Below are 26,964 nucleotides of genomic sequence, written 5' to 3' on the forward strand. Positions count from 1 at the left end.
GAACCTGCAACACTTATTGCGCAGCCCCCCCATAGCTACGCTACTGCCAATCTTCTATTATGTCCTACCTTTAGTCACAGTAGTCTAGTAGTCTGATGCTTTTCACAAATTACCAGTTTCCTTTTAGCTCCTGACATTATAGTTTTGTGATGCCATTGATTTATCGCATGAACATATGACAATGTCTCCTTGTTTTCTGTACAGGCGCAAGACCCTCAGGTGCTGGAGCAGCTGTCCAAAAACATCACTCGTATGGGTCTGACTAACTTCACCCTCAACTACCTCAGGGTAAGCTTACTGTGAGTAGCAGTTGCAAAGGTTACTGTCAGCCCTCGCGAGTTTTTTCTTAGCCTAAAGACTGTGAGTTTTGTCATTGCCAAGACTAGTTTGATGGTTTGTTTTTACAAACCAGATTTTCTGGAAACCCATGGTTCATTCTGCTGGCTCCTAACTTTCAAATATACTTCCTTTCTGTGGTCTCTTTTGGTCAGGTAGATATAGCACTTAAATGAATATAAGCCAGCAGAAAGACCTCCTATAGCCACTGGGAGTCAACCAGACATATTTGGACCCAAGACTGTGTTTTGCATGTGTGTGCATGCACCTGAACAGTGCTGTCGATCAATCAACTGTCAATGCTGTGCTGTAAATCAGCAGTGAAACCGTGCAAAACAATTAGAATTGCATCGAGATTGTTACTTATTCTGTGTGGCTTCACACTCCTAAAACTGTGTCTCCGCTGTACATACTGAGCCTCCCCTCCTGAAGCTATACCATTGTCCATCTCAAGTACACATAGGGAACCATGACTGTGAGGAAAGTAGCTGGGAAGGGGAATGCAGGGGAGAGAGATTCAACTACTTTCCTCCAGGTTGTGCTCTCTCTCCCCCCATTTCTTTTTCTTCTGGTTGGTTGACAACCTTCAGTCTCAAAAGACTATGGTATAAGCCTACAGCACCCGGTATTCCCAGGCGGTCTCCCATCCAAGTACTAACCAGGCCTGACCCTGCTTAGCTTCCAAGATCAGACAAGATCAGGCATGTGCAGGGTAACAGTTGCTGCCTGGAATTTACAGACCCGGCTCTGCTGTCAAACATCATCTTCAGTCTGAGTGTAGCAGCCATCCTTCATTGTTACTTACATAATAATAGCAGAAAGTGAGAAAAGATGTGGCAGGAATCTACCAGGAGTTACACTTGTGGCATGAGTGCATAAAAAACAGTAGCACATGATGATGTCATTGTGTGCTGAATTCCAGTAGATTTGCAGCTTTGTTAACAGCCTTCCCCACATTTTGAGATATGTGCCATAATGCTTGCGTCTGGTGTGGGTAAATTCAGGTAAGATGCAGTTTAGTGGGGTTTGGCAAAGTGGTTTCTCCAGAGAGACAAAGCAACGGAGACCTTTAGGGTCAAGATAATCACTTGAGATACCTACAGTGAAATGAGTTTTGGGAAGCTTTTGTGCAAGTTTATACAGTATTAGTATTTTCTTCCAGATCAGTCTATTGTTGTCTTTATGAGAATCCTCAATAATTGGATTCTTTCCTGGACCCGATTGTGCAAAGATATACCAAAAAACCCCAAACCAGCGCTATAGCTGGGCTAGCTGGTGCATGCCATTGTGTCACCCCCCATATCTGAACATCACCCCCTCCCCGCATCCAGAATGGTTCCAATTTGGAGCCAAACAGACACTGCTCGCTGCTTTGAATACTCAGGTGGCAAATGCTGTACACTTTCCCATCCCCCCAGAGAGTGTGGCAAACCCATAGAATGCTGTGGGTGACCCCTCCCCTGCGCCAGGCTTGCTATGCTACTGCACCAAACCAAGTTTAATGTAGCCTTTAAGTGGAATTTGGCTATTTATAGACAGACGGACGTCCGTGGCTAATAGCCAAAATGAGGAAGGATTGGGATGTTCTTCTCCTGATAAGTTAGGTTGCAGGAAGGTGGAAATCAGTGGCAGAAAATGATTAGACATGTATGTTTTCAGATGCATGATGGTGGACTTTGCTGTGGTTGGTGAATCATCACTAATTTGAGCCTTTCACTTCAAGTCATCATCCTTCAAGGGTTCTACCAACCAGTAGACCGCCTAAGATAGGTTACAACTATGTCCAAAAGTTTCAAAAGAAACACACTCTAAAGCAGTGGTTTTGTTTTGTTCCAAGAGACAAAATAACCATTCTTTAGCTTTTCATATCTATCAGAAATTTCTTGGGTTCTTATGTTTTCCTCTCAGAGGCCCTGAGTTGTTCTCCTTAGATGTTCAGGTGTTGCAGGTTTTCTGCAATGAATGACATATGTATGAATGAATCATTTTTAGACACCTTGTATAACGGTGAATCTACTACTTTTTTATCTATTCCATTGCATTCATTTTAAAACTGAACATTATTGTAAAATGGCATAGGAAAAAAACCACATGCAGAGGGAATTTGAACATAAGAACATAAGAACAGCCCCACTGGATCAGGCCATAGGCCCGTCTAGTCCAGCTTCCTGTATCTCAGAGCAGCCCACCAAATGCCCCAGGGAGCACACCTGATAACAAGAGACCTGCATCCTGGTGCCCTCCCTAGCATTTGACATAGCCCATTTCTAAAATCAGGAGGTTGCACATACACATCATGGCTTTTAACCCGTAGTGGACTTTTCCTCCAGAAACTTGTCCAATCCTCTTTTAAAGGCATCTAGGCCATATGCTGTCACCACATCCTACACCAAGGAGTTCCACAGAACAACCACACGCTGAGTAAAGAAATATTTTCTTTTGTCTGTCCTAACTCTCCCAACACTCAATTTTAGTGGATGTCCCCTGGTTCTGGTGTTATGTGAGAGTGTAAAGAGCATTTCTCTATCCACTCTATCCTTCCCATGCATAATTTTGTATGTCTCAGTCATGTCCCCCCTCAGGCGTCTCTTTTCTAGGCTAAAGAGGCCCAACACTGTAACCTTTCCTCATAAGGAAGGTGCCCCAGCCCAGCAATCATCTTAGTTGCTCTCTTTTGCACCTTTCCACTATATCCTTTTTGAGATGCGGCGACCAGAACTGGATGCAATATTCCAGGTGTGGCCTTACCATCAATTTGTACAAAGGCATTATAATATTAGCTGTTTTGTTCTCAATATCTTTTCTAATGATCCCCAGCATAGAATAGGCTTTCTTCACTGCCGCTGCACTGCCTTAATTTGCAAATTTTAAAAGTCAGCCCTTCATGTTATTTTATTTTCAAATTTCCAGATTAGAAATTGTTAACGTTCAAGTTAAATAAGGTTTTGAGCTTATGCAAATAAATGACATCTGGTTTATTCCTCAATCACCACCCCCACCTCTCACTGAAAATGTTGGTGATAATTCTAAGGAAAAATTTTGCTGATGGGCAGAACAAATCATTTTCATTCTCTGAGCCCAAAGTAGTTAGCTCTGCAGAAGCAAAAGCAGCCAACTGCAAAAGCAATAGGAGATAAACCTTAGTTGCCATAGGGAGCTGTTCAAAACAATGTTGCCTACCACATTTGTTCTGTAGATACCCTGCACAGAAGCAGTGCACAGTATAGCTGAGAATATTTAAACCCTCATTCTGGACAGGTTCTAAAATATACAGTACTGAATCTCAAGCTTCCCTGGAAACCAAACCCTTTGATTTAGAAGCCCTGCCTGTCTAATCATAGACGTACCTGGGCTGGTTCTAACTACTCAGTGGTAAGGTGAGGTGAAGGAAAGGCTTCTCTATACATGCTTGATGTTATTCTCCTTTTCATCATAACTTTATATCCCAAGATAATGCTACAGTACTGAAAACAGTTTACAAAATTCCAAACCTCTGGATCAATCTATGTTGAATTTCTCCTTCCCTCCCTCCTGCCTTGAAAAATAAAATTATTTTTGTCATTGCTGCTGCTGCTGTTGTTGAATGTTTAATATTTTGTTTTATTTTATAATTTATTATACTTTAGAATATATTTTATTATTTATTATTATGTATGATACAGTAGAACCTGCAAAGTTGACCACCTCTCTATAATGACCACCTCCTTAAGTTGACCTAATTTTCTAGAGCCTTGGGTTTTTCTAGACCTAATTTTCTAGAGCCTTTTTTTCTATATGTTGACCATCTCCCTATGTTGACCAATTCCTCCAGTCCCATGGGTGGTCAACTTGAAGAGGTTCTACTGTATTACCAATTTTTTATTATTATATTATACCCCTTGAAAATAAAATAGTAATACATTGACTCTCCAACCTGGTTTTCAGACTTACAGACAGGCAATGTAACATGGTTGTATGAGTTTAAGGGCTCAGTCCTATCCAACACAGGAACAGCGGTGGTAAACACCATCGGTGTTATTCTGTACTACATACAAGCAATCTGGGACAAGTAATTTGTCCCCTTGCCCTGAGAAAATCCCCAGCCTGCTCAGTGGGGCTTCTTGAATCTGCACCAGCTCAATAGCCGCCTTGAGTCCCTTCGGGGAGAAAGGCGGGGTAGAAATAAATCAATCAACCAATCAACAGTATTTATATACCGCTTTTCAACTAAAAGTTCACAAAATAAAGTTATTATTATTATTATTATTATTATTATTATTATTATTATTATTATTAATCTCTGATGCAGACTTGAGAAGCCATAAGAACGTAAGAACAGCCCCCCTGGATCAGGCCATAGGCCCATCTAGTCCAGCTTCCTGTATCTCACAGCGGCCCACCAAATGCCCCAGGGAGCACACCAGACAACAAGAGACCTGCATCTTGCATCTGACATAGCCCATTTCTAAAGCCATGTGTTGGACTTGGAAGCCCAACTCAGGGGGGATGGGATTCAGCAGAGAAGGAATTCATTGGTCCCACCTCCCTCCTGGGCTGGTTCCTTGTACCATTCCACCCTCCCCTCACCCTTCCCCCACTCAGAAATGCCCCTCCATTCCCTCCCCACGCTCCTTGGCACTCACTTTCTCTCTGCTGGCAGCTTAGGATCCTGCAGCAGTGTTGACAGGGCAGTGCAAGCCTCTCCACAAGCACCATTTACTCGTGGGGTGGTGCAAACATGCCTTTCTGCATGTTTGAGATACCTGGCTTTGGGGCTGCAACACTGGTGCTGAGGCACGATAGGATAGGGCTGTAAGACTTTAGACGTGGTTGACACATTCCTTTCTGGAATAATATAGTGACATAACATACAGCACTCTGTTAATTAGAATGGTTGTGATTAAGCAGATCCATATCAAATAGATTATCCAGGTTGTATGGTGACACCTGCCCCAAATCATTACATGCAGACACCAAACATTCAGCTATTTTAATTAATTAAAATTAGTTCATTTAAGTTAATTTTTTGAAGTAATTTAATTTTTTAATTAAAAATAACTAAAAGTGTGATCTCTGCACTAAGTAATTTGGGGCAGGTATCCTCATACAACCTGGATTACATTAATATAAAATATAATCAATTAAAAAAAAGAATAAAAACTCGATAAAACAAAACACCAGCAATTAAAACATCAAGGAAGGCAAGAAAGGCAATACACCTATATTTCAAATGAGGAAAAGGGAGATAGAAATGGGTTGGAACCAGACAAAGATTTGGGAACAAGTAGGAATTTTTTTTTTTTTTGAAAGATGGCATGAATAATGGTGGTGGGAGTTAAGTCTGATATTTCCTGCTGTTTTGACACTGGAACAGTTGGGGAAACCATGCATAAAATGGTGCCCTGGCAGGAGGAATTTTACAGAGAGGAAAATGCTTACTGCAGAAGAAAAAAAAATGGTTTCAAAGCTATTAAAAATAAAAGACAATCCCAACACAAGCAGAAATAAAATCTATCATTTTTTTTTTTTTTTTTTTTTGAGGCAGGCTCTTATATATGGGACATTGTGGAAAGCTCAGAGGTCTTAGTTTAAATGAGCCCCAAAGGCAAGGTATATTGTGTAGGAACACAATGGGATCTTAGGTGAACTCTGGCCACACTAATGGATGACCTTAGGAGCAAAATCAAGGTCAGGATTCAAGAAGATGACAGTGGAGTCACATGAGAAGGATCTCTGAAGCATTCAGTAGAAACAACTGACAGACTAGGGAGGTATATATTTTTTTTAAAGTGGAAGGCTGGAAAATAAAATTGTAAATGTCTCTTTCATGGTTATCCATAAATCACATGCTTGGTTTAAGATAACACATCAAAATGTTGTTCTTTATGTTTATCTCCTCCTGTAAAAGAAAAAAGAATAGAAAGAACCTGCTAGTAAGATAGATATGCTAGTTATCTTAAAGCAGGACTTTTAAAAGATTTGGGAAGCAAGTTTTATAGAGACAGAGATGAGCATAGACCCGTATAATATTTTCAAGGTAATGAGACTGGCAGAACACCTAATTTTAATATTTTCATGAAAGCTAATCAGGTGTATGAAGCAGATTGGAGATTAAGGATTGTTAATATATTTTCAGTATATTTCTGTCCATCTGTCATCTATACATGTGAAAGACGTATGATCATGGAGACTGTGTGAGCTAGGAACTCCCTAGATAAGTGTTTTCCAAACTTTTGAGCACTGTAACCCACCTTGTGCAATGTGATGGGTCATAATGCAATGCTCAGATTTGCTCCCAAAAGCCATACTTGGAGTCTCTGGAGGCTGCTTCCAGGTTGAACTGGCCCACCACCTTGGTCTCTGCAAAACTGGAAGTAGCTTCCGCAAACTGCAGGTAGCTTCTAGGTGCATCTTGGAGGCATTCAAAGGCCCGCAGAGGCCAAGGGAATGGGTAACAGACCAGTGCAACCAGGAAGCAGCCTCCAGGGACTCCAAATATGGTTTTTGGAGATAGACTTGAGCATTGTGTCATGACCCACCACACATCAGGTCGTGACCCACGGATAGCTTTAGGTCAGCCTCTCAGCCTCCAGTTTTCCATTTTCATTAACAGGATAAGGCTACCTTATAGGGGTGTTTTATTAAGCAAATCCTTGTTGTTTTATTAAAACAAGCGATATGGCCCAGACACAGTTTGACCACTTGGCTTCAGGCGTCTGTTTTCAAAGTCCTTGTAAAAGGCTTTGAAATAATTCCATCAGTGTTGTATCTGCGTTAGCTGTTGAAATGTATCAGTTAAAGGATGTTTTATTCTGAATGCTCCCTTGGCATTAGAAAATACTCTCAGTTACGAAACAAGCCCTTGAGACATGGAGGAGAGGTCTAGCCTGGATGCAGTCCCTGGAGCAATTTATCCAGCCCCCATTATAAATGGGCTCTCCAATTGGGCTCTCTCATATCTTGAAAATATGATTTGCACATTTTCTCTTCTGTCATTTGCAGCTAATGAGTTTCTAAGTGAGAACCAAGTGCTTATTTCTGGCCATCATCTGCTTGATGAGGTCACTTTCTGCTTAATGATGTCACTACCGGCACTCAGCAAGCACCATGATTGCTAACTTCGACCCTCTGTATGAAGCAAGTTTGACACCCGTGATCTAGCCCATCCCAGTTTCTGTCATGCTATTGTTCCTGTGGGTAATAGCTATCGCTATTAGCTCTGTTCCCATATTCTCAGGCTCCTTTCTTATGACTTCAGGCACAACCTGGCTTTGCCCCAATCCACCAGGTGCTGGTTTCTGCTTCCATCACAGTCTATTACAACCATTTTCAACATTTTTCTTCTCTTGGCATACTGAAAATCTCATGACAATATTCTCTAAGCTTGTTGCCTCTTTTGATGTTACATCCTTCTTCCAGGAGACCCTTCTGGGTTCTCGGGCAACTGTCCAAAGTATGGAGACACTGGCAAATGAATTGTCTGTCCCTCTTCCTCTTGCTGACAGAGAACAAGGGGCAGACAGTTGATTACTACAGCCAGTTGTTCTAAATACAGAGCCACAGAACCCAGAAGAGATGGGCCCAGCATAGGAGCTAGCCCAGCACAAGACCATACCAGGGCAGCTCCCATGCTGGGCCCACGTTCCGCTGCTGATGCTTGCCTGGGCACCAGGCGGTGCAGAGGTGAGTGAGGGTGTGGGGGGAGGCAGGGGGAGGTGCTCTGGGGCAGGCAGAGGATGAGCAAGGCATGGCAGGGGGAGGGAGCAGGGCCAGAGGGGGTGGGACTGGCGGAGCTCAGCTCCACCAGATCTGGAGCCCCGTGTCAGGCCACATGGCCTGATACAGGACTCCTTGATTCTGCACTGGCATTGCAGGGCTACTTCCCTTACCCGGGAGATGGGGACGAAAGTCCACTTCCCCTGAGGAGCCGCCAGCATGCTCAGGATCTTGCAGTAGCCGTTTTGGCGTCATGGGAGCCGCGTGTGCCGGGCAGCTCAGGCTTGGGCTGTGAGACTCTGGAGACCTAACCAAACATAGGGCACAATCCAAATATGTGCAGGCACCCACCCCTGCCCTGCCGTATGAAGCGGCTGACCAAGAAACTAAAAGTACATTTAAAAATGGTGCAATAAAATATTGCAATTTTACTTCTTTTTCCGAGGCTCTGACTGTTTTGGGATTACAACATTTGAAGTTTTAATTTTCTTAATAGAGTTCAGCCCAGCTTTGCTTGAAGTCAATGCATTTTTTTTTTCCTCTTATCCGGATAGCCCCACAGTTTTCATTCACTCTGAAGTCTTTTGTACCCGCCAAAAAAAAAGAAAAAAAAAAAAAAGACCCAATTTTTAAAAATTAATTCCTCACGTTCCCTTGAGCTGTTTTTTTCAGGATGGAAATGCCATACTGCGTGTGCAAAATAAATAAAGGAGCTATTTTTATTGTGCGTTTTATTTTTATTTTTTTGTGCAAATGTGCAAATGTGCCAAGGTGCAAACGAATTTCGATTTAGGCATAGATTCTTATTCTTCTGTGAACCCAAAGAAATGAATATCAGCCTTGAGGATCCGACTGGAAGAAAATAACAGGGTTTTATGGCAAATGAGGGATGTTTCATCTTATTAATCATCTAGGCCAAGAAAACAGATTGAGAGAGAGAGAGAGAGAGAGAGAGAGAGAGAGAACATAGGGAGCTGCTTTAATTAAAGTTCTACAGGCTACTTCTGCTGCAGATCAGACTATTTCACATAAAATATGCATGAAAGACATTAAGTAACTCCTGCAGTCCATCCCAGCTCCTGGTCTGATTTTATTTTTTCTCAAAAACGACGTATGGTTGACCCAATCTGGCTGTGTAGAAAAATCCTTTACAAAAAGTGTTATATAGTGGGTCCATGCAAATAAAGGAAGGCATAGAGATAACAGCTCAATGCGTTTATTCCATCTTCAGAACAGGACCTGGCAATGAATCTGACACAAGGCAAACACCCCTGGCTTTTATAGCCTTTAGCTCCGCCCAGACTCCCCATGATTGGCGCAATTGAAACATTAACTAGAGGGCCAGTCGTATGGTAGGATTTTGATCCATCACCCGATTGGCCAGCAATAAGTCTGGGCCAATCAGTTATGCAGGATTTCAGTCCTGCATAACTTGCATAAATAACAAAAAGTATTAAAAGTATGGCATGTCACATGTGGGGTTACCTGGTCCTGGCATTTAATCAGGATTTTAGCCTCCTCCTCGGGTTTTTTTAGGGAAGGAGTGAAATCTGTGGGTTCATCTGCTTTGTAGCTGCATGTGGAAGCTTAGAAAGCACATTACCTTTTTCTTGCTAGCCCTCATTCCTTTGTCTCTAGCCAGCGTCTTCCATCTAAGGCGAGACTTGAGCTCATCCTGCTTAGCTTTTTCAGGCAAGGCAATGGCTCAGCCTTCAGCCCCCCCTCCCCAAAGCCCAAGACCATACCTTCTGCCAATTTTAAGCCCTCAATCAAGACCTGGTTTGGGACCACTTGCATATGTGCCCAAGATGTTCAAGTGGTGCCACTCACAACCCTCTAGCTTGCCTCCCCAATTTGCAACATTCCCACCCATCTGATTAAGATGTACAAAATTTTGCACATTTGGACAGAGTAGATAGAAGGAAATTCTTTTTCTTTCATACAACTCCAGAAACAGGGAACATCCACTAAAATTGAGTATTGGGAGTGTTAGAATAGACAAAATAAAATATTTCTTTACTCAGCATGTAATTAATCTGTAGAACTCCTTGCCACAGGATTTTGTGATGGTGTCTGGCCTAGATGCCTTTAAAAGGGGATTGGACAGATTTCTGGTAGTCCATCACAGGTTGCAAGCCATGATGTTGTATGTGCAACCTCCTGGTTTTAGAAGTAGGTTATCTCAGAATGCCAGATACAAGGGAAGGCACCAGGATGAAGGTCTCTTGTTGTCTTGTGTGCTCCTGGAGGCATTTTCTGGGCCACAGTGAGATACAGGAAGCTGGACTAGATGGGCCTTTGGTCTGATCCAGTGGGCTCTTCTTATGACAAGCAACAGCTGAGGAAGGCTATTGGCATTAGGCTGGACTTATGAACTTCCTCCAGAAGTGGCAAGCATCCTGCTGTAATGCTTAGACTGCTTTCCATGTGGACCTCTCCCCACCATACTGAGTAGGCTCCATGCTCAGTAAGGCACTCAACAGGGAAGGTGACTCTAAGCACTGTGACTAGTATGGGAGCCAGTGCCACAAGGAACCTTATTTCATTGGTATTCCAGTGGTAGCTGACACATTTGCAGCTTGGTGGCTTTTAAGATGTATGAAAATCCAGGCAGAGACGGCTCGAGACTTCTTGCTTCCTTAGGCAGACAAACCAAATGGCTTCTTCCACCATGAAGGTAAAAAAATGTAATCAACAAAATAATTGACAGGTACCCCTAGCTTAATAGTAGGGGTAACTGTGACCTCCTGGAAGGGAAGTCTACAACCTATATTACAAATCAAAAGCCTTTTTTTCCCTCCGCTCATCATGTCACTGTTCTGAAGAATTATTAGCAGTTGAATTGTAGGCCAGTGTACCTTGGAGAAAAGAGATTAAAAATGCATGCACCTGAAAGGCAACATCACTGAAACACGGCCAGAGAAATTGAACTGCGGCCCTTGCAAATATACAGCTGTGTTCCCATACACTTCTCCCAGGGTGCCCATCCTGCACACTGTTGAGTTTGCTCTGATTTTAGTGGGCTGGATCTTTCAAGCACTGTGGAACTAGGTGATACATAGGACTCCCTAACTGGTGCTTGCTATTTTTTCCCCATCCTGCCTTTGAACATGACGACATCTGGGGCATTCTGGTTTTTTTTTTTTAAAAAAAGTAGTAGCTAATGGGAAGGAGTTGCTGAAATTAGTTCTGCTGCTGCAGGGACTGTAGAAACCCCTCTCCAATGAAAATGAATGAGTAATGAAAACCGTCACGATCTATTACTCATTTGTTTCATTTTTCATTCATGTTAGAACACATGAAAGATAAACTGAATGCGTCCCTTTTGGCTCATGTTCCAAAATGAGTGCGTACCTCAAGAGATAAGGAGTGCCATCCAGTGTACTTTACCTCTGCTGAAATCAAGGTAGTTAGAAATCAAGGTGACTCTGTACTACATTGTAGCTAGTGACTATACCATTGTGTGTGGATGTTGGATTATCTATACACCTGAAGGACATTAAGGGCTCCATCCTGTGTTGGCCACTGCTAGCAGAATGGGAACTCGTGATCACAAATGTGCCTTAAAGTATGTTCAGCCATGCTTCGTCCACCAGTGGCGAGACCTGTGCTGGCAGGCCTCTGTGGGTGCTGGAGCATGAACCACTAGGTGGCAGGGAGGTGTGGGGAGGACAGAATGAAGGGTGTTTTGGGTGGGAAAGTGCAGCCCAGGTGCGGTAAAGGCCCGGGAGGAAGTCAGGGATGGCAACAAAGGCTTCTGCCACATCCTATCCCCCGCCTCCCATGCCTGAAAACCCTACATGGGCTATTTGAATCTGCACCACATATTGAGCTGGTACAGATCCAAGTAGACGTATAGGGACTGCCTGGTACTGACGAGGTATGGGAACAAGGTAAGGAAGAACTCCAGCTGCCTTCTTGGCCCCACAGGATACAGTGGCTCTACCATGGAGAGGTAGCTCCAATAGGATTGAGCTGTAATTCATTCAGGGTTTTTCCCACTTAGCTAGTGGACATTATTCTCTTGGTTTTGCTAACTGAAAGTGTGGCAATCTCTCTCTCTCTCTCTCTCTCTCTCTCTCTCTCTCTCTCTCTCTCTCTCTCTCTCATACACACACGATTCATCTTTCACAGTATAAAACTTACTCTGGAACACTGCACTGTTTGCATCTTATTAACACTGGAAACAAACTCTTAACTTCTGCATCTAACAAGAACTAGGGCTGTTTGTGGAATTTTCCCCTGCTAAATTTCTCTCTGGGTTTTTAGGTTCCAAATTATAGGAACTTTTGCTAGAGTAGCACTGATAATGATGGAATCAATGGTTTTTTCCAGGAACTATATTCCTTGCATTGGTGCTATAAGCCATGATGGGCTCAAAACGGGAAGGAAGGAAGTCATAATATTAAGCAAAGTTCTGCTGTTGAACAGAAGGGGAAAAATAATAAATAATTCAAAGGAAAAAAAAAACTTTTTTCCTGGGGCACTCGGAGAAAAACAAAGTAAAAATAAATATAGGTAGATCATTTTTTTTTCCTCTTCTCTGGAAGCAGGAGCTTTAAAACTATATATTTTTACCTATTTCTGGAGTGTTGGGGCTTTTGCAAAAAGGCAAATCTTAAACAAATATAAGAAAAAAACCTTTCTTCTAATAACCTTGAAAAAGTTTTTAAAGGTCCCCATAAGACAAAAAAAAATTGCCCTTCCAAATTAATTTGTTTTCCCCCCATTTCTACAGGAGTGCACGAACACTCCAGGATTAGAGGGAGGGACCTTCTTAATTTTAATATTTTTCAAAAATATGTATTATTATTTTACTCCATGCTGGAGCTGCTGATGCAAAACAGGTTTTTGAAAATACACAAGATTTTGTTGTTGTTATTCTTCAATAAAGGTGGGGTCTTTTACAATATTTTTTCTGATTATTTTTTACTCTGTGCTGGAGTATAGAAAGAAAAAATAAACTACCCTAAAGCTGGACTCCTATACGCGCTTTCCTGGAAGTCCCATTGAATTCAGTGAAACTTACTTCTGAGTAGACATGCACCAGATTGTTCTGTAAAGCATTCAAATGGAGAAACTGTGTTCCAGTTAGCAAAGTGTAAGGGAACATACACAGATGATCAACATTACAATATGTGCTTTTCTTACTAGAAACAGTCATGTGAAACTCATAACACAATGTTGTTGGCAACCTTCAGTCTCGAAAGACTCTGGTATCGCACTCTGAAAGGTGGTTCTGGAACAGCGTCTAGTGTGGCTGAAAAGGCCAATCTGGGAGTGACAATCCCTTCCACACTGGGAGCAAGTGCAGTCTGTCCCTGGTCTGTCTCCCTGGCTATGGGCCTTCCTTCTTTGCCTCTTAGCCTCAGACTGTTGGCCAAGTGTCTCTTCAAGCTGGGAAAGGCCATGCTGCACAGCCTGCCTCCAAGCAGGCCACTCAGAGGCCAGGGTTTCCCACCTGTTGAGGTCCACTCCTAAGGCCTTCAGATCCCTCTTGCAGATGTCCTTGTATCGCAGCTGTGGTCTACCTGTAGGGCGCTGTGTCCCATAACGCTGGTCCCATAACGCTGTGTCCCATAACCTGTGTCCCATAACACAATGGGACCATGCAATGTCACAGGAGAACCAGGGGAAACCACTCATCAGTTTTAAAAACAAAAGCCTCTATGAATGTAAATTCTCAGAATGTGGATGTGAAAGCCTCTGGGATGCTTCTGTAAAAGCCTCTGGGAGACCTTCTGAGGCACAGGGAGGTCATGTGCAACCTCCCCACGTCTCAGAACACCTCCTGGATGCAACCAGAAGCCACATGGTTGCATCTGGGAGGTTCAGTGAGGTCCTCCAGACGTGGGTTGGGACCTGCAGTCAGTCAAATCTTTATTTTAATGTGTATAATTACACACAATAGTTGACTTTGTGGGCTTTAAAGCAACACAGTTGAAAATACTGCAAACTTTTTGTATTCTAAAAAGTTCGAAGTGCTTCACCTTTCGCTTGTAAGGCCTCCAACTCCTTCGTCATTGGGCAGCCCAGTCCTAACCTGTGCTGGAACACAGTGGCCTGTGCCATATCCAGTGCTAGTTCGGTGCAGACTAGAGATCACTTCAGGGTAAGGGAATATTTTTCCTCTTAGCCCACGTCAAGCCCCAGCCACTCTTATGGGGCTACTTGGATATGCACCAGCTATTTAGCTGGACCAGATCCAAGCAGCCCGGGCTGGGAGTGGGGGTTAGGATGAGGCCTTCTGAGTTGGTGCCATAAGGTATGTTTGTGATGCTCAGGAGCTGGTGAAAGGCTCCTTTGCTGGCTTTAGTGCTGCTCTGGATTGTGCTCTTAGGGCCCAATCCTATTGGGCCTGAACTTGCTTAGTGTTGGTGCCTAGTGTCACAAATGTGCTGTAAGGCAGCAGAACAGTGAGTCGGAGCAGGGGGAGACATTCTGGGTTGGGGAGGGCAGGGGGAGGCGGGATGGGGAGTGAGAGCAGCAGGCTCTGCTGCCATATCCTGACCGCCTCTCCCAGCCTGGAAGACCCAACACGGGTCTCCTTAATTCTGCACCCACTCAACAGTGGGCGCAGGTCCGAGGAGATCCATTGGGGCCGCCTGAGTCTTACATGGTGTAAGGGGCAAACGCTCCCTTACCCCAAGGAGACTTGGCATTGCTTCCCAGCCCCTCTGGATGCAGCGGTTGCCATTTTGGCTCCGCGGCAGTCCTGGGCACTGGAAAGCATTGGATTGGGCTGTTTTCCTCCTTTTCTCTGCCTTCTTCAGCTCTTTAATGTCCTTTTCCACAAGGCAATCAGAGCTGAATGCAGTGGTGTCTACCTACAATATATAATGGCATTAGGACAGTTCCCATTTTATTTTGATCCTTTTTAATAATAATAATAAAACTTTATTTTTATCCCGCCCTTCTCCCAAAAAGGGACCCAGGGCGGCTAACAACATATAAAACAAATTAAAACATAATTTCACAGATAAAAACATATTAAAAAACACATTAGCAGAACCCATAAAAACAGTAGTCAGAAGAGTCAGAATAAAAGAGCATAAAACAGCAGTTCTTAGAGGAATCGGGCCTGTAAAAAAGCAACTAAAAGATATATAAAAGATGTTAAAAAAGCCAGAACGTCAGAAGGCTTGGTTAAACAACAAGGTCTTCAGGTCTCGCCGAAAGGACTCAAGAGAGGGAGCCATTCTCAAGTCAAGGGGAAGGGAGTTCCACAACGTTGGTGCCACTACTGAGAAGGCCCTATTTCTTGCCGCCGCCCCACGTACCTCCTTAGGCGGCGGCACTTGTAAAAAGGCCTTCTCTGATGACCTGAGAGGACGAGCCGGATTGTATGGGAGTAGGCGATCTCTAAGATAACCTGGCCCAGAGCAGTATAGGGCTTTAAAGGTCAAAACCAGCACCTTGAATTGGGCCCGGAAACGAATGGGCAGCCAATGTAGCCCCCGGAGAAGCGGGCTGACAGAGTCAAACCGTCTAGCTCCAGTGACCACACGGGCCGCCGCATTCTGCACTAACTGCAGTTTCCGAACCGTCTTCAGGGGCAGCCCCACATAAAGCGCGTTACAATAATCTAACCTCGATGTCACCGTAGCATGGATCACCGTGGCCAGGTCTGCACGATCCAAGTACGGACGCAGCTGGCGCACCAGCCGAAGCTGAGCAAAGGCCCCCCTAGTCACAGCCGCCACCTGGGAATCCAGGAGCAGCTGCGAGTCCAGGTGGACCCCCAAGCTGCGGACCTGCTCCTTCAGAGGGAGTGCAACCCCATTCAGAGCAAGCTGATAATCCAGCACCTGCATCGAGGATTTCCGAACCAGGAGAGCCTCTGTCTTATCCGGATTTAATTTCAGCTTGTTAGCCCCCATCCAGATCCTCACTGCTTCCAGACAGCGCTCCAGGCCCTCAACCGCCACCCTGGAGTCTGGAGGAAAGGAGAGATAAAGCTGGGTGTCATCAGCATATTGATGACACCCCACTCCAAACCCCCGGATGACCTCTCCCAGCGGTTTCATGTAGATATTAAATAGCATGGGGGACAGAATTGAGCCCTGCGGCACCCCGCAACTCAATGGCCAGGGTGTCGAACAGGCATCCCCCAGCACCACCATCTGGGACCGACCTTCCAAGTACGAGCGGAACCACCGCAAAACAGTGCCTCCAACTCCCAACTCGGCCAATCGGCCCAGAAGGATACCATGGTCGATGGTATCGAAAGCCACCGAGAGGTCCAGCAGGACCAACAGGGACGCACTCCCCCTGTCCAGTCCCCGGTGTAGGACATCCACCAAGGCGACCAAGGCAGTTTCCGTCCCAAAGCCCGGCCTGAAACCAGATTGAAAAGGATCCAGATAATCCGTTTCATCCAAGACCCTCTGGAGTTGGGCCGCCACCACCCGCTCAATTACCTTGCCCAGAAACGGGATGTTGGAGACTGGCCGATAGTTGTTCAACACATTGGAATCCAGGGAGGGCTTCTTCAGGAGGGGGCGAACCACCGCCCGCTTCAAAGCAAGTGGCAGTGTCCCCTCCCCCAAAGAAGAGTTGACCACCCTCCCCGTCCACTCAGCCAGTCCCCCCCGGGCAGCTCTTATCAGCCAAGCTGGGCAAGGGTCAAACAGGCAGGCAGACGGCCTCACACTCCAAAGGAGTCTGTCCACATCCTCAGGCTGCACAAGCTGAAAAGAATCCCACAACACTGGACAAGCAGTTGCCAGGGGGACATCATCAGACATTGTCAATGTGGCATCCAAGTCGTAACGAATGCGATCGATTTTATCTGCAAAATGTTGCGCAAACACGTCACAGCGGCTGACCGTGTATTCCTCCTGGTCCACTGGCGGGGCCTGATGGAGGAGGCCCCGCACCACACGGAACAGCTCTGCCGGACGGCTATCAGCAGACGCAATGGTAGCAGAGAAGAATGATTTCTTCGCTGCTACCACCGCCACGGAGTAGGCTCTGTAATGAGCTCTACTCCGTGTCCGATCGGATTCATCACGAGTTTTCTGCCACCGTCGCTCTAGACGCCTGCCCTGCCGCTTCATCAGTCGCAGCTCCTCAGTGAACCAAGGAGCCGCTCCGAGTCTGCGACGTGGCAGAGGTCGCTCCGGAGCAATCTCATCCACTGCCCTGGACATTTCCCCGTTCCAGAGGTCAACCAGGGCCTCAGATGAGACGCCAGTCTTGGCAGTGGGGAAATCCCCCAGAGCCCTCAGGAAACCTTCAGGATCCATTAGCCTCCGGGGGCGGACCATAGAAAATGGTCCCCCGCCTCTGCAGAGGTAGGAAGTCGCAACCAGTCTAAACCTTACCAGGAAGTGATCTGTCCATGACAACGGAGTGATCTTGATCTCCTCTACATCCAGATCACTGCCCCCGTGCCCAGCTGTAAACACCAGGTCCAGCACGTGTCCTGCAGTATGTGTCGGGGCCAAGATCTTCTGGGACAGGCCCATGGTTGTCATGGCAGCCATGAAATCCTGAGCTGCACCTACCGCAGGGGCCTCGGCATGAACATTGAAGTCCCCCAGCACTAACAGGCGGGGGGCCTTCAATGCCACCCCCGAGATCACTCCAGTCAGCTCAGGCAGGGAGACTGTTGGGCAGCAGGGCGGGCAGTACACCAACAGAATCCCAATCCTGTCCGGTCCTCTCAACACAACATGCAGGCACTCGAACCCAGCAGACTACTGGACAGGGCACCTGGTGAGGGAGATGGACTCACAATAGACCATTGCAACTCCCCCTCCCCGTCCCTGCAATCTTGGCTGCTGCAACACCTGGAAGCCTGGCGGACAAAGTTCAGAGAGACTAACGCCTCCCTCCACGTCCAGCCAGGTCTCCGTAATGCATACCAGGTCGGCTTTCTCATCCAGAATCAAATCCTGGATGATACAGGTCTTATTATTCACCGACCTGGCATTCAAAAGTAGCAGCTTCAGATCCAGGGACTCACCGCCAAGACCACCAGGCATCCGAGAATTGGGGGAGGGACCAGAAGGGGAGATGATCTGCCTGTGATTAACTCTCCTTCTCCTGTAACGGCCTGCCCGACCCCCACCGCCATATCTTCCCTGGCCCGTCACTCTCTTGATAGTGGCACCCTTCCCTTCCCCTGAGCTCCCTCCTAAGAGCACACACATGTGGCGAGGCCCGCCTTCCAAAACTGGCCTGCAGGTGGATCCTCTGCTGTAAAAACAATTGTTGCTCCTCTCTCCCCTGCCTCCACCGACGGGGAGGGTATCCGACTACTGCTAGTTGGTCTGCTGATGGAGAGGGCACCTGATCTTCCGGGCACGAGCCCCAGACTAAGAGCCACCGGCCAAGAGCCCTTTGGCTCTTGCCCTTCAGCTCGCGCCTCTGGCAAGCCCAGCAAGCTGGAAATACCTGGGGAGAGAGGAGGAGGAGAGCAATCAGGCAGGCCTGCAGACTCCACCCCCCAGCCAAACAGTCTCCCCAGCTGGGCCTGATGGTCCCTTCCAGAAACTGCCTCTGGAGAACAGCCTCTGGCAAGCCCAATTCCTAACACCAAGTGCCTTTTTTTTTTTTTTTTTTTTTTTGCTGCTACACACTGACATTTCTATTACATTATCTATCATGGCTGCATGATCTCTTTCCATGGTGATTACAGCCAGTTCAGTGTGAAGTTATGTATCTGTTCAGTCCCAATGTCTCACATTTTGTACTTGTACTCAGTGAATCTTGGCTACCATTTTCTTGATTAGCAATTATTCCTGAACTTTCTTTCTTATTTTTCTCTCTTCCTCCCCTTCCTTCACTCTTATTCAGGTGATATGCTGTTTTTCTGACCTTTTTTTTTTAAGGTGATATCAGAGAAAATGTACTGAGCTACACCTATGGATTTAATTCAGTTGTGTACCCTTGTGTAGCTTCCAGTTCAACAACCAGTGTTGAAGTCCTTCAGGGAATTTTTACACACCTTTTGCTGACACTCTGCCCTGGATCAGGAGATAGAATTCATCAAAATAATAGGTCTAGAAGAAGAAGAAGAAAGTCTTCAAACTTAAGAAAAAAATGCTCCAAGAACCACGCTTGCACTTCCACCTCACTTAACAATGCATTTCTTTTTTAATGACAAACGCAATAAAGAAGTAGCCACTGGAGCTTGTCAGAGCCCTCCCTGACTGTTATGTATAGAGCTGAAGATCTGAGCTGAAGATCTGAAGATGGGTTGTAGCTCCTGCCAGATCAAATCTATCCACTGAAATGGATTAAAGTTGTAACCCCATGTAAACACCAGTTAAAGGTGTTTACATGGGGTTGGATAAATAATGAGGAAATAATTATCAGTCCATTTATGATCAATTGTGCCCATTGAAATAAAACTCTTCTATGAAGTTAAGCTGAGTGTACTCTTATGTCTTATGTCAGTGGTTCAACTGGCGGCTCCCTTGACTTACTAGACCATTTGCCGGTGTTCCGCAATGGGACAACAATCCTATCCATTGCGTAGGACAGTGGCTTTTTCATGAGGATTCCATGACTCCCCTGGCTGCTTTCCATGAGCCACAGCTCACAATTTGGGAACCACTAGCTCACGTTATGGCAAGCAAGGCACTGGTGCTGAACATACAATCCTGTGCCCATTTTCTCCTACATAATGTCTAGGGATACTCAATGCATGATATGATGTCATCTTGGGCCTGAGTTTCTCAGCACCCACTGTTACCAAAAGGGCTGTTTTGTTTAGGGGAATTATTACACTGCCCTTATTGGAAACTTAGGATCACAGGCTGGATAACAAGACGGCGTAATGCAGAGAAATTCCCTTTTGCTTAAAGAGGAGACTGAGAGAAAGGTAACTTTTAATAAAAGATTATAGTTTTATTACAAAAGCACAAAGGTAAACATAATGCACATGGAGAAATGATAAGTGTATGTTTCTTGGTCCTAGTATTTGAATCTAATGTACCTAGCTTTCATGGTGGTTGTGTGTAAAGAGTATTTGGTGCATCTGAGGAAATTGGAAAAGGAAAGGTTGTAGGGAAGGATTTTAGGGGTCCCTGATCTGCCAACTCCAGCTGCTAAATAAAGATGGTGAGAGAAGGGGAGAAAAAGGGGGCAGGGAAGAAGGGAAAGAGTTTCAGGTGCAAGATAGTTACCTGTCCTGTAGAGCAGTTGGAGGGGTGGGGGAGAGTCCTGTGTGGAGGACCCTCTGACACAACACAGATGTGTTGGTCCTTGGAGAGAGAGCCAGGGAGAGCATGTGGCAGGAAGCCCTCTTAAAAAGGGGTTTGCAGACAGTGCAGGTAGCTTCATTACTACCACACAGCAGGGTACTTGGAGTATGTAAAACATTGAAAGGATCAGGATGTCCCTTATCAGCAAAATTCAATGGGGTCTATGGCTGGTTTCCTAGCTGGGGGAACTTAAACAATACAATGAATCAGCAACACAAGAAGGCAGTTCAGGTTTGCATACAGTGCTTAAGCAGTGATTGGGTTAAAACAATACAATGAATACAGTAACGCAGGAGACACTTAAACAATGATTTACGATGCCAGCCTTCCTCCCATAAAGTGTGACCATAGGGAGGTGGTGGTTGTGGAACCAGGAGCCTGCGACTTGACTTGATTGTGGCCTGTGTGCTGGGAGAAGTTTAGCCTGCATGATATTTTAGTCCATAGTAACATAAGCAAATATAGAGAAAATCACAACTAAAAGGAAAAAGGGGATTTTCACATAACACCACTCCATTTCAATGTCAGTTTCTTATAGGGACAGGGAAGGCACAAGGTTGTCAGGTCACTCATTGACTATACCTAAGCATTATGGAGGAGGGGGGAATGAGGCATGGGGGCTATGATTTTCAACAGCAGTCCTCCTTCTGCTGTAATGTTGAGTTCAAGTATCTATTGGGAACATATGCCGAATAACAACAGATGCTCTTATTAATGTGGACAACAAGCATTAATGTCAGTGTGAGCTTTGGTAATAAGAATATATTTAAATTATTAGATATTTGTTAATAGGCATAGTCAATTCTTGGTATCAAGAAGGTTAGGTTCCTAGAAACCCCAGCAGATACCGAATCTGTGGATAGGGAAGCAATTATCTTATGGAATCAATGGGATTGGGGGGCTGGCTTACTTTCCAGAAGTGGAGACCCTCAGCAAGGCAGCCCAGACTTTCAAAACGGTACCTGCAAATAGCATGGAGCACTTTAAAATGGCCATGGAAAGCTTCAGGATGCCAGCAGATAGCCATCTGAAGCTTCCCATGGCCATTTTAAAGCTCTCACTCTATTCACAGGCACCATTTTGCCTTGCTAAGGTTCTCTGGTGCCTTCTGAAGGTCTCCACTGGCATCTTCAAAATGGTGCCATAGTTGAGTGGGGATTTGAGCCTGTTTCTCCCTGTTCATAGTCTACTAGTGTTCTTTCTAAAGACCAGGGAAGGTTAATATGTTGTTAATATGCTTTTATCTGTTTTCAAATTATGTTTTTTTAATTTGTTTTAACCTTGTTGTAAGCCACCTTGAGTCCCTCCGGGGAGAAAGGTGAGGTAGAAATAAAGTTAATAATAATAATAATAATAATTATTATTATTATGGAATGTCCCTCCTCCTGCTGCATCACAAATGCCCATCACTAATGCAGTTTTGTTTTCAGTTTCAATGAACTTGCTCAATTCCTCCCCAAAACACACACACACACACACACACACACACACACACACACACACAAACTAGAAACAGATCATCTTTGGAAAGCAGCAACACCTGCAGGTATTACATCAGTGAATGAACTGTGGTTCATAGGCTAAAGAATTCTACCATCTCCAATATGCTTTAAAAAAAAAAAAAAAGAGGGAAAGAGAACCTGTTCACTTAGAGACCTCTCTTTTCTCTCCTGTTCTTTCTCTCTCACCAATTCCCATTTGATTTAGCAAAGAGGCAGAGTTCAGAGTTCATCTAGATCTCTGCTCCAGGCATCTGTGGACCAAGGAAGCATTCCATAGCAGCTTGGCTCTCTGGTTGAAATTCTAAGTAGAAGAATAAAGGACGTGTTTTTTTTTCTGCATTCTATAGCTGAGATTTCTTCTTCATTCAACATGTAGTGGATGGAACAAATGCCGTGATTCTAAAATATTTTCACTACCAATCTGTGATCGTATCCTTTCTGCTATTAGAGAGGAGCTGTCAAAGTGGAGATAATAGCTCACTGTTGTGCAAGACGTATGGCGTCTAATATTTGTTATGAGGTTGTAGCAGAGACTTATAATATGTGTAGCCCTCCGATTTGCTGACACTGTTATATGCAAAGATGTTCTACTGTTGGCAACCTTCTGTCTCGAAAGACTATGGTATCACGCTCTGAATGGTGGTTCTGGAACAGCGTCTAGTGTGGCTGAAAAGGCCAATTCGGGAGTTACAATCCCTTCCACACTGGCAGCAAGTGCAGTCTGTCCCTGGTCTGTCTCCCTGGCTATGGGCCTTCCTTCTTTGCCTCTTAGCCTCAGACTGTTGTCAAAGTGTCTCTTCAAACTGGGAAAGGCCATGCTGCACAGCCTGCCTCCAAGCGGGCCGCTCAGAGGCCAGGGTTTCCCACCTGTTGAGGTCCACTCCTAAGGCCTTCAGATCCCTCTTGCAGATGTCCTTGTATCGCAGCTGTGGTCTACCTGTAGGGCGCTTTCCTTGCACGAGTTCTCCATAGAGGAGATCCTTTGGGATCCGCCCATCATCCATTCTCACAACATGACCGAGCCAATGCAGGCGTCTCTGTTTCAGCAGTGCATACATGCTAGGGATTCCAGCACGTTCCAGGACTGTGTTGCTTGGAACTTTGTCCTGCCAGGTGATGCCGAGAATGCGTCGGAGGCAGCGCATGTGGAAAGCGTTCAGTTTCCTTGTACTAGTACTCTTATTGTAGGCACCCTACACTGGACCTGCTTTATCTGTGGATTTCACTATCTGCGGATGCTGGGTCCGCTTTTAAAAACTTTTTTTTAAGGTAGGGACATGAAGGCAGGGAAGGCTATTTTCTTACTGATGTATACTAAAAAAAAATATGTAGGAAAATAACCATCCCTACCTTCATGCCATAAAATTGCACCTTTTGCAGGCCAGTCTTCTGTGCTCCTGTGAGCCACTTCTGGGTCGCATAATGCATTCTGGGGCAAGCCAGGGCCAAGAGAGGGAGTTATGCGACCCAGAAGTGGCTTATAGGAGTGCAGAAAACTGGCCTGCAGCACTGCAAATGGTGCAGTTTTGCGGCACGAAGGTAGGGAAGGCTGTTTTCTTACTGATTTTTGCTTTTAAAGCATTTTTAAAAGCGACTCCAGTATTCACAGAGTATCCGAGTGATACTGAGAGATTACTGTAACCTATACCAGCAATTTTCAATCTTTTTCACCTCATGGCACACTGACAAGATACTAAAATGGTCAAGGCACACCACACCATTAGTTGTTTTTTTTTTTTTTTTTAACAATTGACAAGGTACACCATGCTGCTGGCGGGGGGCTCACATCCTCCACTGGCTTTACTAATAAATGATCAAACAATCCCCCCCCCAAATTCCCACGGCACACCTGTGGACCATTCGTGATACACCAATGTGCCTTGGCAGACTTGTTGAAAATCAGTATAGCATGGGGATCTGCAGTGCCCACTCCCCGAATCAATTCTGATTCCAGAAGGATGGTATTGGCCATCAATTGCCTCTCAAGAGTTAGGTGTTGCACATAGTACCTGTGACCATGGGATTGGCCAGAAGTTCCCTTTCAGGAAGAGTGAAGTGGGTCCTTGGTCTGCCACCTGTAATGGAAATGTGCAAAATCCCTAGTGGAGATAGGGTGTGGTGTCAACAGTGGCCCTTGTTCTAGCAGGCAAGCATGGGATTAACAGTAGGGCAGTGAGTGAATGTGTGTGCAGTGAGTAAGGAGGCAAAAAGGTCCTCAGGGTTAAAAGCAGCACCTGCAGGAAGGAAAAGGAGTGTGGGTAGTCGGAGGAGGAAAGCTTGGAGAAGGAAGAGTGAGTGAGCTAAACTGAGGGATTAATGGACTTGAGGAACTAATGGACTAGCTGATAAGACTACTGGACCTGTTGACTGACCAATGGACTAACTGACAGATGGGCAAATGGATTTCTGAGGATTGCTGGAACGGGGACTGCTGGAGACACTGGAGATTGGTGTGTGGCTGCCACACCCAAGACCTGCTGAGGACCAAGGGTCTGCTGTAGTGGCTGGAGAAGCTGCTGGCAGAAGAGGGGAGGAAGGAGAGCCTCTGCAGGTTGAACAGGCGAGCTACCCTGGTGGTGGGGTCCAGCCATGCTGCAGTGCAGAACTAGGGTCATTGTTGGGGACCGAAGGTGAGCTGATTAGCTTAAAGTGGACATAAGTTCTCTAAGGGCGAAATCCTAACCCACTTTCCAGCACCAAGGTAAGGGCAATGCAGCTCTGAGGTAAGGGAACAAACATTCCCTTACTTTGAGGAGGCCTCCGTGAGTACCACCCAACTGCAGGATGCAGCGCATGTCCCATTGGCACCACTTTGTCAGAGCTGGAAAGTTGGCAAGGATTGTGCCCTAAGTGAAGCTTAGATCAGGAATCTGGCAAAACACCATCTTCCCTTCTTTCCCCTCCAGTAAAATTATTTGCAGATGAGACACCGAAGATGCCTTTCAATATAAGTTATATCAGTTCTAGAAAGTCTTGTTGAGAACCAGCAGGGATACAGCTTCAGTGGGGGATGATCCATGGCTGTAAGCATTAAATACTCTCCTACTTTAAAGTCATTAATCCCTTCCTTCCTTCAAATACATTTAATTAAAAAGTTCCATTTTGTAGTAATTGCTGCTTATTTTATGTAACCTCAAAATGGACTTTTATCGCTGTATAAGTGTGCTTATGTAAACATCCATCTGACCACAGGGCACAAATCTAGACATTTGTAATGAAGTGGGGGAGATTAAAGAACCAATATCCCTGAAAGAACTCTGAACTGCAATTCAGTTTGCTTGTAATTGTGGGCCAAACAATGAAATCAACGTAGATGGAACTTTTGGGGGTTGGGGTTGGGGGAGATTGAGCATGGCAGAGGTAAGATTTCAGCATGCGTCTTCCAGATTTCCTGCTTAATCCTTTAGCCCAGCCATGGGTCGTGACCCAGTTTTGGGTGGGTCACTTGCACCTCTGATGGAAACATCAGATAACTAATGACCTCAATCCCCTGAGCAGCTATCAGAAATCAGATAGCTGGTAATTGCCCTGCAAAGAGCACAGCTCCTCCAGTTTGCAAGCTTGTGTAAATATAGGGGGAAAATGTTTGAGCATCTCTTTTCTGGTTATTATTACTTGTAAATAAATAAATAAAATTATTATTTCTTTCTAGATCTCATTTTTTTTAAAGTCGCGTAAACCCAGATGGGTCCTGATAGAATGTCATTTTAAAAAGTGGGCCCCAGTGCTAAAATGTTTGGAAACCACTGCATTTGCCCTTATGCTAACTGGGCAAAGAAGCACTTTTTAAAAATTTATTTATTGTTATTGTTATATTTTTGCACATGTGTTATTGACTGGTTTTTTAAAATCTAAACATCGAGTCCTTCCGAACGGCCTGGGATGCCTGACTTTTATCCTATTTTGATATTATAAATATCTTTGCAAGATGTAAGCTGTTCCCAGTAAAGCTGCTTTTTGTAGTTGGTGGATGGCAATTTCTGTGGCCCCAATGCTGTTCAGGCGCTCTTCAAGGTGTTTTAGAATAGCACCGAGGGTGCCAATCACCACTGCGATCACTTTGGTCTTCTTCTGCCACAGCGTTTCAATTTCTACTTGTAAATCTTTGTATTTCGTTATTTTTCCAGCCCTTTTTAATCTACTCTGCTATCACCTGGTATTGCTATATTGATGATTTTGACTTGTTTTTCTTTCTTCTCGACTACAGTTATGTCTGGTGTATTGTGCGGTAGATGTTTGTCTGTCTGTAGTTGGAAATCCCATAATATTTTGGCATCTATAACAGGGGTGTCCAAACTTTTTGGCAGGAGAGCCACATCATCTCTCTGTCAGGGGCCAAATTAATGTACATTTCAAATTTGAATAAATTTACATAAATGAATATATTAGAGATGGAACTGGTATGACTGAATGAAGGTCTTGCAGTAGCTCAAGGCCTATAAAAGGCCTTGCACAAAGCAAGGCTGGCCTTTCCTTTGCTGCCACTGCTGCATCATAGACATGAAATGGCAAGCAGTGGAGCGAACCCTCATCCCACAGCTCATGCAAGAGGTCAAACAGTCATCTTCATGCTGAAAGCAGTTGCATCAGGCCAGCATGGGCTCCAGCAAATCTCCAGAGGGCCAGAGGCTCATTGGAGACTGGGGGCTCCCCATGGGCCAGATTGTGAGTCCGTGAGGGCCGCAAGTGACCCCCGGGCTGGGGTTTGGGCATTCCTGATCTATAATAATAATAATATACAACAGGAGAAATGTATATTAATATTTTTAAAGACTCTTATTTTTTTCCTTTCTTACCTTATAAGCAGTATTTCTCAGACTGCAGGTCGGGACCCACTAGGTGGGTTGAGAGCCCATTTCAGGTGGGTCCCCATTCATTTCAATATTTTATTTTTAATATATTAGACTTGATGCTACCCTGGGATGTGGCTGCATTTGGGGAAATGTTTTAACAAGCTACTATATTTGTATTGGCAACCTTCAGTCTCGAAAGACTATGGTATCGCGCTCTGAAAGGTGGTTCTGGCACAGTGTCTAGTGTGGCTGAAAAGGCCAATCCGGGAGTGACAATCCCTTCCACACCGGGAGCAAGTGCAGTCTGTCCCTGGTCTGTCTCCCTGGCTATGGGCCTTCCTTCTTTGCCTCTTAGCCTCAGACTGTTGGCAAAGTGTCTCTTCAAACTGGGAAAGGCCATGCTGCACAGCCTGCCTCCAAGCG

The 26,964-nt window shown here is 45.1% G+C and overlaps 1 protein-coding gene and 1 pseudogene across 7 annotated transcripts in view; one reads left to right on the top strand and one right to left on the bottom strand.

Annotated features, from left to right (window-relative positions):
- LDB2 (LIM domain binding 2) overlaps positions 1-26,964 on the top strand; it is a 227,708-nt gene that overhangs the window by 175,313 nt on the left and 25,431 nt on the right. For all 7 annotated transcript variants that reach the window (XM_066631795.1, XM_066631797.1, XM_066631796.1 and 4 more), the window contains exon 5: positions 205-288. In XM_066631795.1, coding sequence (XP_066487892.1) covers positions 205-288 — 84 coding nt within the window. The remainder of the gene's footprint in view (positions 1-204; positions 289-26,964) is intronic.
- On the bottom strand, positions 947-1,063 carry LOC136656157 (5S ribosomal RNA; annotated as a pseudogene).

Source organism: Tiliqua scincoides, chromosome 6 (assembly GCF_035046505.1).
Source record: "Tiliqua scincoides isolate rTilSci1 chromosome 6, rTilSci1.hap2, whole genome shotgun sequence".
NCBI classification, from domain to species: Eukaryota; Metazoa; Chordata; class Lepidosauria; order Squamata; family Scincidae; genus Tiliqua; species Tiliqua scincoides.